Source organism: Ostrea edulis, chromosome 8, assembly GCF_947568905.1.
Source record: "Ostrea edulis chromosome 8, xbOstEdul1.1, whole genome shotgun sequence".
Taxonomy (NCBI): domain Eukaryota; kingdom Metazoa; phylum Mollusca; class Bivalvia; order Ostreida; family Ostreidae; genus Ostrea; species Ostrea edulis.
This window is the reverse complement of record NC_079171.1, coordinates 38,813,366-38,829,933: the sequence shown is the minus strand read 5'-3', so window position 1 is coordinate 38,829,933 and position 16,568 is coordinate 38,813,366. Positions and strand designations below refer to the sequence as shown.

At 36.4% G+C, this 16,568-nt stretch overlaps 1 protein-coding gene across 1 annotated transcript; it reads left to right on the top strand.

Annotated features, from left to right (window-relative positions):
• The first annotated feature begins 1,633 nt into the window (after positions 1-1,633).
• On the top strand, positions 1,634-6,568 carry LOC130049047 (uncharacterized). The gene is made up of 2 exons (XM_056146083.1): positions 1,634-5,916; positions 6,048-6,568. The coding sequence occupies exons 1-2, from the start codon at positions 5,508-5,510 to the stop codon at positions 6,452-6,454; spliced, it is 816 nt and encodes a 271-aa protein (XP_056002058.1). The 5' UTR covers positions 1,634-5,507; the 3' UTR covers positions 6,455-6,568.
• The last annotated feature ends 10,000 nt before the right edge of the window (positions 6,569-16,568 follow it).

The window sequence follows — 16,568 nt, the reverse complement described above, 5'->3', positions numbered from 1 at the left end:
CTCATTAGGTCGAATGCTACCCGATGTGTTTCATACAAATTGTTAGGACGTTTTTTTCATTTGAATTTGACTGCGGATTACTACGTTTACCCAAACAAGATATATAGCTCACATTGAGCATCACTGAAGAGACATTATTTGTCGAAATGCGCATCTGGTCCATCAAAATTGGTATAAGTTTTACATGGAGTATGACCGGTCATCTGGTGATGATTACTCATACTAGATATCTGCTCGCAATACTGGTAATTCCAGGGACGCGTGTATTTCCTACTCTTAATTTTGAATTCTTTATGCGAGTTATAAGATTGATAACTGCTCGTTATTTTCACCTTTTCCAAGGTGCAACATGCAAGATCAATGTTATTACTACACAGATTTCAAGGAAAGGTCCAGTCCCTTGTAATCTATAATGGCTTTTTCGACCATGATATTAGATTGATTAAACAAACAACGCCGATTTTGGCAACATATTTGTCAACTCTTACTATCACAGTGTAAACCTTTATTTTGTTAATGAAAAAAATGTATATATGTAATATTTTGACTCAGAATCATGAAATATATCAAAACTGTGAAATAAACATATCCGTTTTGCGGACACTACACAGTGTAATTTACAATTGCATTAGTGTTTAACTAAGACTGAAGAAAATATATAATCACCGAGAGCCTGGAAAGTACTTTTGTACGTCTTTATTGAGACTATAAGATTAAAATACCTGTCCTATTACACTCATGATACAGACCTAATTGATAAGAAATGTGTACTCTACACAAATTCGTGCAAAGCCTTATCAACAGTAATTCAAAATGGCGACAACTATACAGACAGTGGTGGGGCTATCACTACTGATTCACACCGTGCAGTTTACGTCATTCAATCACTCGGCAAACTTCGGCAGATTTCAATACCCTACATCTAACCCCCGATGTATGATGTAAATTGATATGTAGCTACGCCTAAAATTTGTAATCTATTTAATCTCCAGGAAAACTTTTCTTTCAGAAAGCAGTGATCAAAGTGGCTTCTTTTGATGACTGCATCTAGTTTGCCTTTAGAAAATTTTTCTCTATCTTGAGAAAAACATAATTCTCAAAGAGAAACAGTTACAAACATTGAGAGTGTTACCATCGTCGGAAATCCACGGTTGATTACGCTACGTTCCTCTCTCCATCACCCGTGGGTCCATTCATTCCTAGTCGCGTAATAAACCGTGAGTTTCTGACGATGTGGTGTTACATGATGGAAAAGACTGCACTTCGCAGGAGCTGTCATCTTTTCTTGCCTTTAAAAGCAGTTCCAGTTGATCACTGACATATGAACATGGTATAAGTCACTGGAATATGAATAATGGCGAAAAAATTATACATCTGAGCTTAGATGTCTCTCAATCTGCATATCTACCTCCGGACACAGTTCCTCGGTCAGGAATATCAACAAGAATCAGAAGTATTGGATCTTTTAGAAAAAAATGTAAGATGAGTCCACGTGTGCGGAGTCTGATTTGTCTTTCTAGTATAATCCTTGTGATGTTTGTACTTCAAGTGTCATATCAACTTGATGTTTTATATACAATGTATTTATGGTTTTTTGACATGTCCTTTTCATAAAGGATGAATTTCAGGAGCTCTTGGAGTTACCGGCCATGAATGAAGTAGCTGAGAGAAACAAGAGTCAGGCACCTATTCTCCAGATGATGATGGCAGACCTTTAGAAGGCTCAGGCGATGTTGCAAAATATCAAGTAATATTGTCAAGTATTACTGTTTTATCACATTCTATACTTTTATCAAATGATATTGTTTATGATTAATTGATTGATTGAATATTGTTTAACGTCCCTTTCGAGAATCTTGCACTTATATGGAGACGTCACCATTGCCGGTGAAGGGCTGCTAAATTTAGGCATATCTTCGGCACTTAGGGCCTTTGGCGTCTTCGTCGTGCCACAACTGCTCTGACACGGGACCTTGGTTTTTGCGGTCTCACGGCGGGTGTGACCGGTCAACAGGGGATGCTTACTCCTCCTAGGCACCTGTTCCCACCTCTGGTGTGTCCAGGGGTCCGTGTTTGCCCAACTATCTATTTTGTATTGCTTGTAGGAGTTATGAGGTTGATCACTGTTCGTTATCTTCACCTTGCATCCGAAGGATCGCCCAATTTAGTCGATTCTTACGACAAGCAAGGGCTACTGATGAAAGGTGAAGATAACGAACTGTGATCAATCTCATAACTCCTAAAAACAATACAAAATAATAGATAGTTGGGCAAACACGGGATCCCTGAACACTATTCTAACCCGGATCCCTATGGGAGATATTGTTCATGGGGTAAATAATAGATGAAATTATATTGAGGGTGGAAATATTATTTTGCAAGCTTGTTAGATTAAACCGGATTGCAGCACTTCTAGCTTTATGACGTCATCAATATACCATTCGTCGTCAAAATACCCTGACAATGAACCAGTGCTATCTTGCCTGTAGAGGATATTATTTTCCAAATCATAATGCTACCCCTCCAAACCGGATCATTTTTTCGTAAAACGTTCATTTTTCCGTTTATACTCTGTACGTCTTTAAACGGGTTTCTACATTAAAATCTGAGATGTATCGCTGAACTTAACTGTCCGCCAGTATTGGCACGGCCATACTCCATACAAAATATGGGAAGTTTATGATAGAGAAATTGATAATACAATTCATACAAAATGCAACATTTTTCTGTGTCTTATGAAGTATTGCATTGTATTTTGAAAATCAGACGGTAAAAGCCTCAAAACAATATGGCGCACTCTTAGTTTCCTTAAAGGAGTTATCCCATGTTTCTAAAATACACAATATGATATGTGATTTGCCTTCCTTACGCATACAATAATTCATTCTAAGAGTTAGTTAGCAGAAATGAAGCGATAAATGTAAGTTACCATTGTAGAAACACCTTATTGATTAGTAAAAGAACTACAGTGATAGTTCTCAAGAAGAAATCAAACGATAATTAACTTAAAGCCTGATTTGGATCTAAATTCCGATTATATAAGTACCTTAATAATTCGTAAGGGAGTCATGTGGTATAGTGACGTCACATGCTACTCTCTTCGTTCAGCTGATTGTGGAAGTAGTGTTAGATATCTAGAACAACATCAGCATTTATTCCCCACTATTTACCACGTGTAGACGACATTTATTCCAAGGTTGTCGAAATTCAAAAGGATTTTAACATGTTGCTGTACTCATGCAGAAAAAACTTGACAGGTTAACTAACACTGATTGACTTTGCACGGCTTTTCAATGCTAATTTATGTGTTTACGCAATATAACTTATAAAAGTGAAAAACACAATATCCTAAATTAAAACAACAGGCCCAAGGGCCACATCGCTCACCTGAGTCAACTTGGATCATATTTAAAGATTCTCCCTATATATTTGTATGAAAACTTGTGATCCCATCCTACACCTGGGGGCCATGATTTTAAGAAACTGAAATCTGAAATATGAAAAATATGAAAAACTTTCATATAAATATCAGCTTTTCTGGCTCAGTGGTTCTTGAGAAGAAGATTTTTAAAGATTTAGCCTATATATTAGTATGTAAAACTTTGATCCCCTATTGTGGCCCCATTTAACCCCTGGGACCATGATTTGAACAAACGTGAATCTGCATTATGTCAGGAAGCTTTTATGTAAATCTCAGCTTTTCTGGCTCAGTGGTTCTTGAGAAAAAGTTTTTAAACATTTATCCGATATATAAGTATGTAAAATGTTGATCCCTTATTGTGGCCCCATCAAACCCCCGGGGACATTGATTTGAGCAAACTTGAATCTTCACTATGTCAGAAAGCTTTCAAGTAAATTTCAGCTCTTCTGGCCTAGTGGTTCTTGAGAAGATTTTTAAATGACCCCACCCTATTTTTGCATTTTTGTAATTATCTCACTTTTGAAAGACATGGCCCTTCATTTGAACAAAATTGAAAGCCCTTTACCAAAGGATGCTTTGTGGCAAGTTTGGTTGAAATTGGTCCAGCGGTTTTTGAGAAAAGGTCAAAAATGTGAAAAGTTTACGACGCAGATGACGACACCGATGACGCCGACGACGAGAGACAACGGATAAATTTTGATCAGAAAAGCTCATGTGAGTTAAAAAAAAATAAGTGATCAATACCTTAATTCTCATAATGATTACAATGATTGTGGTACCAGGTGCCTAGGAAAGGTAATTATCCCGTGTCGACCATTCACACCCGTCGTGAGCCCCATATCTTGATCAAGTAAACAGAGTGATCCATAGTCAAAATCAGTGTGCCAAGAACGCCCTTTGGTCGTTTGTCAGTAGCTTGCCTCGATTTATAAACTGATGATACGCTGAACAAGCTCTTCAGTATCGAATCAGTTAAGAGACATAAACACCATATATAGATGATAATGAAATATTGCTCCATAAATATGGGAAGTTGGCGATGGAGAACCTGAAATCATACGGTTTGTCATAAAGGTGAGTTAATAGTTTGCCGTTGACATAGAAATTCGATACAACGTCTAAATGTGAAGCAGATGTGGAAGATGCTGTGATTTTACTGGAATATATCAAGTCGACGTAGGAACGAGAATCCCATTATGCCCTTTACGTCTTTAAGGTAACTCCATACTCGCAGTTTTATCTTATACAGGTTTAAAAAGTGTATTTATTTCCATTCACTGGAGTTAAAACTAACAAATTATCAAATAAGATATATAGGTCATCACACTTTTTAAGATGCGAGACGTACATAAACAGAATCATATGTCAACGTCAGAAAATTGCAATTTTCCTTCAACAGCATTATCAAAATTTAATACAAACTGGTTATGACGATATAATAGCATTCATAACAATTTCATGAAAATGTTTCTTCAGAAAAATATACAAAATGTCTGTAAAAGATAAAGGAAATCTATCGCATAATAGACTTGATAAAGAAATCAATAAAAACAGAGTTATTGCCCTTGGATTCAATATTCTGAAACGTATCGTTGATTATTCATTTATGATTTAAACTTTTTGAATAGTTTATTTTTAACAAGATTTTTTATAATCACTATCTGAAAAGACTCCAACAAAATTTATGTTCCTATTATGCATAAATCCAAATAAATAATTGATTTTGCAAAATCTGATGACATCACAGTAGGGTGGTATTACTTTAATATGAAAAAGTCCTCAATTTTACCCAACTGCATATTTAAAATATTTGTAAGGATGTCAACAGAAGATCCTTATTCCCCTTAGGCATCTGATCCTACCTCTGCTATGTCCAAGAGTCTGCATTTACCTTTCTCTTAACTTTGTATTATTTATAGCATTTTTGAGATTGGTCGTTATCTTCCCTAATTCACTTTACAGAAGTCATGCAACGTTTCTTATCACGCCTTGCCCACAAGATCAACGTTCAGTGGTATATGTTTATATATTGGAAATATAACTCAGTAAGGCCTGATTTTTAGCACTATTACACATACCAATAACTATGATACTTTTCATTATTTTTATTTTGTTTCTTTCATCTGTCGCCGGAGTGGAAAGTGAAGGAGAAAAAGTTGAACTGTCTATGTTACTAAGAAGAATTAGTGATTTAGAAGAGAGGCTTCACAAACAGGAAAGAGTAAATGAAGAACAAAATACCATCATTAAGACTTTGCTCCTGGAGAAGACAGAGACAGACACAGCCCAAGAGACTGAGATTGTCACGTCGATTCAAACGGAGCAAAATGAGGGCAGTCAGTGGGACAATGGTGATCTAGAAAACAACCCAATTTCAGGGGAAGGTGCGCGAGGGGTAAATGTCGGAATTAAATCGCAAACTGTAGCTACTATTCAAAGTTTAGTCAAAGATTTAAAGGAAACTTCAAGGAAAATCCAGAGAGGTGTTGTTGCAGGTATGTATTGACTTGATAATACCTACAGGTACAACGGTACATTATTAATTTCTGACAAGTGTCATTTCCATTTTGGGAGAAAATGAATGGTTCATTTAAATATTTCTAACGAAATATGTTTTTGTTTACAGGAGATGTAGCATTTTACTCTTACTTGTCACACCATGAAACAAATCCTGGTCACCATCAAACAATAATATTTGACCATGTTGTTATAAACGTTGGCGGAAACTACAATCACCACTCCGGTATTTTCAACTCACCAGGAAATGGAGTGTACACTTTTTCGTGGACATTATACTGTACTGATGGAGGGTATTTCACCACAGAACTGGTCGTTAATTCTAATCCTGTGGGAGGCGCGTACTGTGATGCACAGGGTGCTAATTACATAAGACATACATTGGGTGTAGTCGTTGTCGAGATCAACCCGGGAGATATAGTATACGTTCGTACTTCCCCAACAGACAATATGGCGGGATATATTTTTTCGAATCTTAGCGCCCGTACTACATTCAGTGGATGGAAACTGTTTTAAAATAGACGAGTAAATATTCATAGTCCTTACAATACATATGGGATTTGATTTATTTGTTCGCCTGTAACATTGGTATATGGTTACGTTAGAACATATATTAAATTCTAAAATTACTGAGACAGTCGTACAAGGACAAGGTACGGTTTTAGCCAAATTCTGCCCGGCGTTTATGGAGGAAAATTATTTTGCGTTGCAGATATTTTCCTGTCAAATTCCTAAAAGAGTAACTTATAGTAACTCTCAAAAGCATATGGAAATCAACTCATCTACGCGCATGCGTAGTACATAATCAAATAAAGTAAGGGCTTTCAGGCTATTTGTGGTGTTTTCATGGTTTTTGTATTGATAAACTTGTGAAATTGAACACCTCTTCCCTCGTCGCCCGGAATAATTTTTATATGGATTAAAAATTTACTAAATAACTTACAATTCCTTTTAGTTTCATCCCGGGCGACGATGGAAGAGGGGTTAAAATATCAGTTGAAAGATGATAACAAATTCGCCATCGTGACGCAATTTGCGTTGATCGTGGCGGTTGAAGAGGAAACGAGAATCATTTGAGTAGTAAATATATTTTCAAATAATATATGCTCATATAGTTATTTATTTAAACACATTGACATTTAATAAAATCATCATAATAATAATAGAAAATCCGGATAAATTTAAGCCTATCTTACAGACCGGATGCCATTTTTGTTGTTATGACTATAGTGTAAACAGAACGGTATATAAATAGCACCAACCGACGATTCGTGAGAATTCATGTTACATACCAGGCAAGCTACATTTAAATAGTTTATATAACGATGGACGATTCTTTTAATAAATAATATATTCCTTGAAGATTCAAGCATTATTTTTTACCATTCATTTGATTAAATGGGAAACGGCATGTAACAGCAGACGACAATATCCACCTAGGTACGTACGTACATCAGTGACGTATTTAGCGCGAGTGTAACATTTTATATTTTTCAAAGACAACAATTTATTTGTCAGAAAGTTTACGATGGTTATTCACAAATATAAAATTTTAAGCACACTATCTATAAATATACACCACCGCGGTGGCCGAGCGGTTAGTGCGTTCGCCCCGCATGCGGAAGGCCCGGGGTTCGAATCCCGCCCGCGAACGACCGAAGTCGTTAAATCAGGTAGTGACATTGCTCGGCATCAAGTGTCAATGTCACGGGTCCTTGGAGATGATCTTAACACCGGATGATCGGTGTCACAATATGGCACTGGGGGTCTTTAGTGTTCTAGTATATCTGCAATAGTTACAAAACTATTTCGTTGTTTGGGGAACACTAATTCACTTTCATTTTTGAAAACACAATACAAAACCAAAAAAGTTTGTGTAGCTAAGATAGGGATTAATATACATTTCTTGCAAGGCACTTTTTACTAAGGAATATATGTTACTCATTAAAATTATTTTTAAATTGAGGTGCCTGAAAGATAATTTGCTCCATATGTGTTACTCGTATTACTATATGTATTTTAATTTACAATGATTGAAATAGATTATAGGCGCATATATCTTCTTTTTTTTTAAAGGGGGGGGGTGACTTCTCGAAAACATTGACAAACACAAAAATAGGGATTTTGGTAGCATTGGAGTGGGTTGATTACATGTATCCAATGTAGCACTTACAATTACATTTCATCTATCGTTCTCTACTACTATAAAATGCAGTCCGGGGGAGGGGGGTTACACAAAGCGAATACACAACATATGGGTAGATCTATATATAAATATAATATTGAGACTTGCAGTATTGAGCATTCCGTCAAAATTTTGTTTTTCTCCATTCGAGATAAATATACGATGTATGTATATACTTGCATAATGAGAAAATGCAGTTTAGATTTGAATGGTTTTCTTTTATCATGGGGGCAGGGGTTGGTTAGCAAGTCTTAAGTTTTATTTCTCTTGTATAAGCTATCGAATGATTTTTGTATTTTACAACTTTTAAGAGGGTTTCTTTGAGCAAAAGTGGATACAATGACACTAAATTGCGCAAACCAAGTGTTGGGGTGTACCAGCTTTGTATCGCTCAGTTGTACAGTACCGAACACATTGACGATTTTTTGTGGAGAAGCCTGATAGTGGTGAGTGAGAGTGTGTGTGAATATGTGCATAAGAGACGGTCTGTTTGAGGCATGGTATATTTGAGAGAGAGAGAGAGAGAGAGAGAGAGAGAGAGAGAGAGAAGAGAGAGAGAGTTTGACTTAAAAAGTTTTTCATGTTTTGTTTGTTTATTTTACGTCCTTTCGAGAACTTTTCTCTCAAATTGAGAAATCATCAGCTGTATGTGACGTACCACATATAAAACCTATGATTAGCATTTAAGGCTATAGCATTGATTTTTTTTTTAACGTGCCAATACCTGTTGTGACACAGGGCCTCCTTTTTTAAGGTCACGAAAAGTTGAAAATATCGAATAGTGATGAATTCGAATTTGCGTAATTTCTATAAAGAATACAAAATAAAGAGTAGGGCAAACACGGACCCCTGGACACAGTCGAGGTGGCATCAGGTGCCTATCTGAAAGACCCGTGATTCTCACTTTTGTTGAGTGTTTGTCGAAGAGCACATGTATGTCAACGTCTCAGGTTCGACGTGGCATGTCATGAGCAGGGTTCGAACACACTATACCTCCCGGTTACGAAGCGAATGCCCTACCACTGATAACCGTAACCGTTTCATAATTATCTTCCCTTTGAAGTTGTGTTTCTAGTTTCTCAGAAACACTGCGTTTTTTCCTGAGTATACCCATGAAATGACATTTTGCTCCAACTTAATACCACGCATATAATATTGAGAATATACATATATGGAATATTGCGTATGCCAATTAAAAACAAATACCGATGAATTCTATTGTGTTCCGATTCGTGAAGAATTACATTGGTGATAACCCAAACTTCACATAAAATTCAGTGATTTGAATTTGAGCTGCCTTTGATGTCATAATTTTTTTTCCGAATGCAGGCGAGACTCTAACAAATATAAAAAAAATCTTAAAATTCGCCAAGTTGGAGACAGAAATAAGAAATCACTGTTACCAGTATATAAATGTTTCTTTAATTAATTTGGTGTTCAAACCATTATATTTCTGCACCAGAAAAGCTTTCCGCGAATACCTGCAGTTTTTGCCCCTGTGCGGCATATCTGATGTGGTTTCAATTTCCATTTAATACCCATTCAAATCAGTACAAAAACCAATAATTTCGCATTTATTAAGAATTAATACTTCTATGTGTGTTTTCCTACTCAAAACATCGCTTGGGGAGAACTCTCGTATATTACGTCAAAATTAACGTCAAATTTAGTGACGTCGTCAGGTTAATATAAAGTTTTCCGTTGAATATATTACAGCTACTATGGTAGATAAAGGATAACAATGGTCATTTTCATAAATGGCACACTCTCAAATACCAGATTTAGTATTTTGGTGAATTTCCTTGACAGGGCAGATTTTGGCTAAAACCGTACCTTGTCCTTTACTCATCAGCACATGATACAGGGATGTGCCCATATATAAATATTGCATGTAGTTGAGGGTAACATTGAAAATTTTCACCCCGAGAAAACCATTGTCAACCGAGGCGTAGGGGTGAAAATTTCAATGTTACCCTCAACTACATGCAATATTTGTTTTATTATGCTGAATGTTATGTAAACTGGAAAGCAGAAAAACTTACGTCTGTTGACATTTGATCAATCACTGTCATGCGATATTTCGTATTTTGATGTGCGTTTATTACAAACGCTCAAACGACGTCGTCTAGCAATCTACGGCGAACCGTACGCGCATAAATTTGACGCATGTGATAATTTTTTATAATATCACCCGTTGTCAAGTACTGTTACCCGTTGCTAGATACTATCACCCTGGGGCGCGTGTTTTTTGTTCTCAGAGGGTAACAATATGTTTTTTCAAATGCTTCTCGACCAATCAGATTCGAGTATTTTAAATGAAAGTATAATAATACAAAATGGAATATTAAATTAGACCGCATACCCCTGCGGCTATGTTTAGGTTACATGAATTCTGTAGAGCTTGTGAACATGAGTATTAATATCTTCATGTATATGTTACAGAGTTCAAAAAAGTTTAAAATATGAACAGAGTGAAGATAACGAACAATGATCAATCTCAAGAGTCCTTAAAAGAATACCTAATTAAGGTCAGGGGAAGGAAGACTTCTGAAAGCACTAAAGGTGCTTATAAAGTGTAATTATTCCATGTTGAAGGGTCAGTCCTGTCGTGAGTATTGTTTTACTCAGGTAAACAGCCTAATGCAAGGTGAAGATAACGAACAGTAATCAATCTCATAACTCCTACAAGCAATACAAAATAGATAGTTGGGCAAATCTGTAATCAAAGGCAGTATACCAAGAACGGCCCCAAAATTATTTAGTATACAACATGCCATGGATTGGTTCTAATAATGGTCTTATTTGTAAAAACAACTTGTCATGAGGTTGTACGTTGTCTACCTGTGTTTCCCTACTTTTAAATTTCTTTATAGGATTTATGAGATAGTTAATATTCGCTACTTTTACCTTTTCAGCTTAGTTCTACATTGCTTCATGTAGTGGATCTCCAAACAATAACAACTGACAACAAAAGGAACAATCTGTAGTAGGCAAATGTGATGCAAGTTCCCTCACCAATATTTATCTGCATCTTTCGGTAGCTGGAAAGTCAATTTTGTATAGAGTAAAATTGTAACATGAAAACTTAAAGATAACGCACAGTATGAATACTATGTAAGATATGCAAAACTAAGAATCAGCAAACAAAGATTCGGACACACCAAAATTGGGATCGTGTGCCTAGGAGAAGTAAGTATCCCCTGTCGACCGATCACACTCGCCGTGAGTCCTAGGTAAACGGACTAATTTACAGTTAACATCACAGTGTAAAGAACGGCCTAACAATCCGTATGAAACATGTCAGACAGCATTTGACCCAGTGATAGGTTGTATTGGCAAACTAGATCGTTATAACGACCATAGAATTTGCGAAATGTTGACTTCAATCGAGACTGTTGAAACCCCTGTACCATCAACTTGTTTGTCAGTAGCTTACCTCGATTTAAAAACTGACTACACGCAGAACAAGCTCTTGCATATCGAATCAGTTGAGATATATAAACACCATATGCAGGTAATAATGGAATATTGCTACATAAATATGGGAAGTTGACGATGGAGAAGCTGAAATCATCCCGTTTGTCATACAGTTGAGTTGTCAGTTTGCCGTTAATGTCTACTTTCAATAAAATATCTAAGTATGAAGCAGAAGTGGACGACTATGTGGTGTCCTTTATTTCGAGCTCACATGGATATATCAAATCGACATATGAATGAAAGCTATTATTGTTAATAGACAAAACGTCATCGATATATCTAAATGTCGAATTGAAGGCCACAGCGAGAGATTTTTTCTTCTCGCGTATTAGTTTTTGAATAAATTCTGCTTCATATGAGAAATATAAACATCACAAGCAGGTGATAATGGAATATTGCTTCAGAAGTATGGGATGTTGGCGATGGAGAAGCTGAAACAGTTGAGTTGTCAGTTTGCCGTTAATGTCTACTTTCAATAAAATATCCAAGTATGAAGCAGAAGTGCACTACTCTGTGGTGTCTTTTATTTTTGGAGGTCAAAGGGATATATCGAATCGACATATGAATGAAAGACATTATTGTTAATAGACAAAACGTCGTCGATATATCTAAATGTCGAATTGAAGGCCACAGCAAGAGTTTCGTTTCTTCTCGCGTATATAGAAACAGGTCAACTAAGAAAGGAGCACAATTTGTGCCCAAGGGAATTCCAACAGACTGTTCGAAAACCTTATCACCAAAGACCACGAAGATATTGTCAATAAGGAATTCTAACATATCTTTTATTTCAACTTCAGAGTACTTGTGCGTGGAATCAGAGTAGTGTTTCAAAAAGTAAGTTTTTGGATGACTGATCACTATAAAATGAATACCTCCTTTTTCCATTTGTGTTGAAAAAACAATTGTGTATGATGTCAAAAAGTCTAGTCTTTAATCTATCTCGAGGAATGTCGTGTATAGTGTTGAAAAGTCATAGGTTTTGATGTTATTGATTTGGGAGAAGTTTTGCGATTTCAAGTTTACTAAAAGTTCTTTAGAATTTTTTAGAATCCACATTTGATTAACACCACTTCTGGAATATGTAATCGCACAGTAACTTTTAAGTTTCTCCTTCACAGCTGTTAAAATTTTCGTGAGGAGCAAAGATAGGGGCTTGGTAGATCACTTACTGAATCAAACAATGTATCTTTGTTTGTAAGCGTTTTTATGAAGTTTAGGAATCCAGTATAGGTACGGTAACACATATTCATTCGACCCATTGACTCGGATATCAAATGTGTTTAAAACTGAAGCATGGTTTTTGTCACATTAAAATCTATTTCCATGTTCATTTTAATTCAGTTTTGTTTTGTCAAATCAAACGTAGCTTTATCCTGCTTGGGACCTCTTTTAAATTGTAAATACCCCTTTATTAAACCTCCAATCTATTGGAGCATAAAAACCGCCAGTCCGTGCTCTCAGTAGGAACTGAGCTGTCCAGCGAGAAGGACGCATTGATAGAGTTGCCATCAACTATAGAATAACTTAATTGTAAACACTTTGGCATTGTTGTAAATGTTGTCCGTGTTCGGCTTGTTCTGAGGTGAGTTTTATGTAACGATTTTTATAGAGTATTTTCTTTGTTTAAAGGTCCTAAAGCTTCCAAGTATCTTTATTCATACTTTGTGTTTTGTACTTGTTTCAATACCGGTTTCCTTTTTCAAAAACGTGTTCACTATATAGTCCTGTTTGTAAAGTTACGGTGTGTAGTACTGGCCATAATTGTTTTGCTGTAAGAAACATTGTGTAACTCATAGGCATAGAATTGCTAGAGTTTTAGTGTATCTTGTTATAATATTAAGTAACTTATATGTATAACAGTGTATGGTATATATATCCATGGATAATGTAAAGTAAGGTTTCAACCTGAAAACCTGTGTGTATGTGTACGTTTATATAGTATGACTTTATTGTCGTAGGTGCTACCTTGTAGTGTGTACCAAGTAACCATAGTATCGAAACCAAACACTGGGGAGCATCGACATGTGTGATATCCACGTATGACAGCAGTCATCAGTGTAGTGGATCCATGTTTAAGCCAGGAACACTGAGGAACTTTACGCTCAACGCCATAAAACCGGGACCAGAAACTTAAATATTTGTATACCAAATATGTAAATTGTTTTCTGTGACTTTATCATTTTCACATTCTAGCACGGTTATCCGTGACAGTTTTGAAGAATTTCCTGTTTTGAAAGGGCAGTTGGGGTATAAGTACGATTACCAAAAGTAGAATTCCTGTTGCGTGTAATGACGCGGGATGTTTCCTGTAACTTATAGCGACAATTGAATTAAGTTATACAGACATTTTTCAGCACGATCACATTCCTCCTTTTCCGTAGCCGGTTACGAACATAGCCGAGTAAGTAAGATTGAACCTTTCTTACAACCCCTCTGACGTTTCTTCTAGCGTATAAAGACGTGTCATGTAAACTTTATCGACGTTTCTTTTACTTTGTAACGTCATTTCTTGTAGCATTGTGGTGTTTCTAGTAAAACCTAATAATGATACTGAAAAGGTCTAACTTTGTTTCAGTCTTTTCTGATTTTGACATCATCGGCCCAATGCTGACTATAGAATGACAATGTTAGATGTTGGTCCGATGTTGTCTTTCTCTCGGCTTTACAATAATGAACTTAGATGTTAACAGCAAAATAATAAATCCACGTTACGACAAACGGAATCATAGTCAATTTCCCATATTCATGTAGCAGTATCCAAATATCAACTCTATTGTTACGATAATTTGGTTATGTATTTAAGCTGTTACATCAGCTGTTTTGTTTTTGTGTATCTGTGACATCACTTGGAAAGCTTCGTGTGTGATCGGATGACGTGGCAGATAGAGCGCGGGATCGTCTGCAGGAGTAGTGTTTTGTCTGGAGATGAAGAACATGGAAGTAGTCTCGCTAAAATGGAAGCACTTGTCCGTGAAAGTGCCTGGTCCGATCATCTAGCTGGGATTGCGCATCTGTGAAATCTGAAATTCGTATGATTGACGCGTGTGTGAGGATACCGGGACTGGTTCATGGACACGCTGATCAATGTATCTGTGTTGTGTATTTGTGTATTATTGTTACATGTATGTTTATATATTGATGATTAATTTTGTAGAATTAAAATTTGTAAAAGTTTCAAATCGGTTTCACTGGTGTTGTAGTAAGTGTGTCAATTGAACTCGGTATGAATATATTTGTGTATTCGCCGCACGTTACACTACATAGTACGTATGACTTTCAAATGATTGAATACGCGATAGCAAGTTGTTTATAAAAAGGCAAAGATTACGAACAATGATTAATTTCAGAACTAAAAAAATACAAAATAGAGAGTTGGGCAAACACGGACTCTTGGATGTACCAGTGATGAGGGCAGGTGCCTAGGAGAAATAAGCACCCCCTGTAGAGCGGACACATTCGTCGTGAGCCCTATATTTTTGTAACCGTCGTGTATTTTAGTGAAAACACACTGGTATTTAATTTAATTTTATTACAGTCCTGAGTTCTGATCTTAGAAATGTCAGGAGACATTTTCTCTAAGAGGGGGAGAATATCCCAGAATGAAATAATTCAAATTTACATACTAATGCAAGGTGAAGATAACGAACAGTGATCAATCTCATAACTCCTATAAGCAATACAAAATAGATAGTTGGACAAACACGGACCCCTGAACACACCAGAGGTGGGATCAGGTGCCTAGGAGGAGTAAGCATCCCCGTAATTTTACTAATATAATTTCATTACGTTACTCATTTCATGGTAAGTCGTTTCATTTCATTCATATTCATCGGGATGAACGCTGATTGGTAGAGAGAGGAGTGTGAAAGGTCAGTATGGTTTGTTTATGCTTGTGAGTATCTTGTGAATTGTATTACTGGTTTTGGTGCTATATAAGCAAGATTCGCGGCAATTCCAGAAACTAACCCAGCAACACCCCTCCTCGGAATAAGTGACCATATTATTATTATATATCGTCATATCAAAGAACTACAGTTTTACTACAGTTTATATTCTTCCGAGTTTACGGTAAGAGTCTGAATTTACTCTATTTATATATTGCATTATAATTCTAGTCTAGTCCTTGTACTGTTTGGATTTGATGTTTTACATACAATGTATTTATCGGGTTTTTTGTCCGGTCCTTTTCATAAAGGATGCATTTCAGGAGCTCGTTGAGTTACTGACCTTGAATGAAGTGGCTAAGAGGAACAAGAGACAGACGCCCACTCTCAAGATGATGATGACAGACTTTCTCAAGGCTCAGGTGATGTCGTCAAAAATCAAGTAATATTATCACGTATTATTGTATACATCACATTTTATACTTTTATTAAATGCTAACGTTTACGATTGATTGATTGAATGTTGTTTAACGTCCTCTCAATAATCTTGCACTCAAATGGAGACCTCACCACTGCCGGTGAAGGGTTGCGATATTTAGGCCTATGCTCGGCGCTTACGACCCTTGAGCAGGGAGGGATCTTTATCATGCCACACCTGCTGTAACACAGGACCTAGGTTTCTGTGGTCTCATCCGAAGGACCGCCCAAATTAGTCGCTTTTTACGACAAGCAAGGGTTACTGATGACCTATTCTAACCCGGATCCCTGTGGAACATATTGTTTATAATGTAAATAATAGATCAAATTACATTGAGTGTAGAATACTTATTTTACACGTTTGTTAGATTAAACCAGATTTCAACACTTGTGGCTGTATGACGTCATCAATATACCATTCAACCGTTAACGTATCCTGAAAGTGTCTGTATAGGATATTCTTTTCAAATTCGGATCAAATTTTTGTAAAAGGTTCATTTTGGCGTTTATACTTTGTATGTCTTCAACCAGGTCTCTGTAGTAAAAACTTTGATTTATTGCTAAACCACACGGGGATACTACATCAAAATATGGCAGGTTTATGATG

What these genes read in the sequence shown, in the direction of transcription:
- LOC130049047 (XM_056146083.1), top strand. Translation starts at nt 5,508, where the DNA reads ATGATACTTTTCATTATTTTTATTTTGTTTCTTTCATCTGTCGCCGGA. An exon ending in CCAGAGAGGTGTTGTTGCAG is followed by an intron (nt 5,917 to 6,047) that starts GTATGTATTGAC and finishes TTTTGTTTACAG; the next exon opens with GAGATGTAGCATTTTACTCT.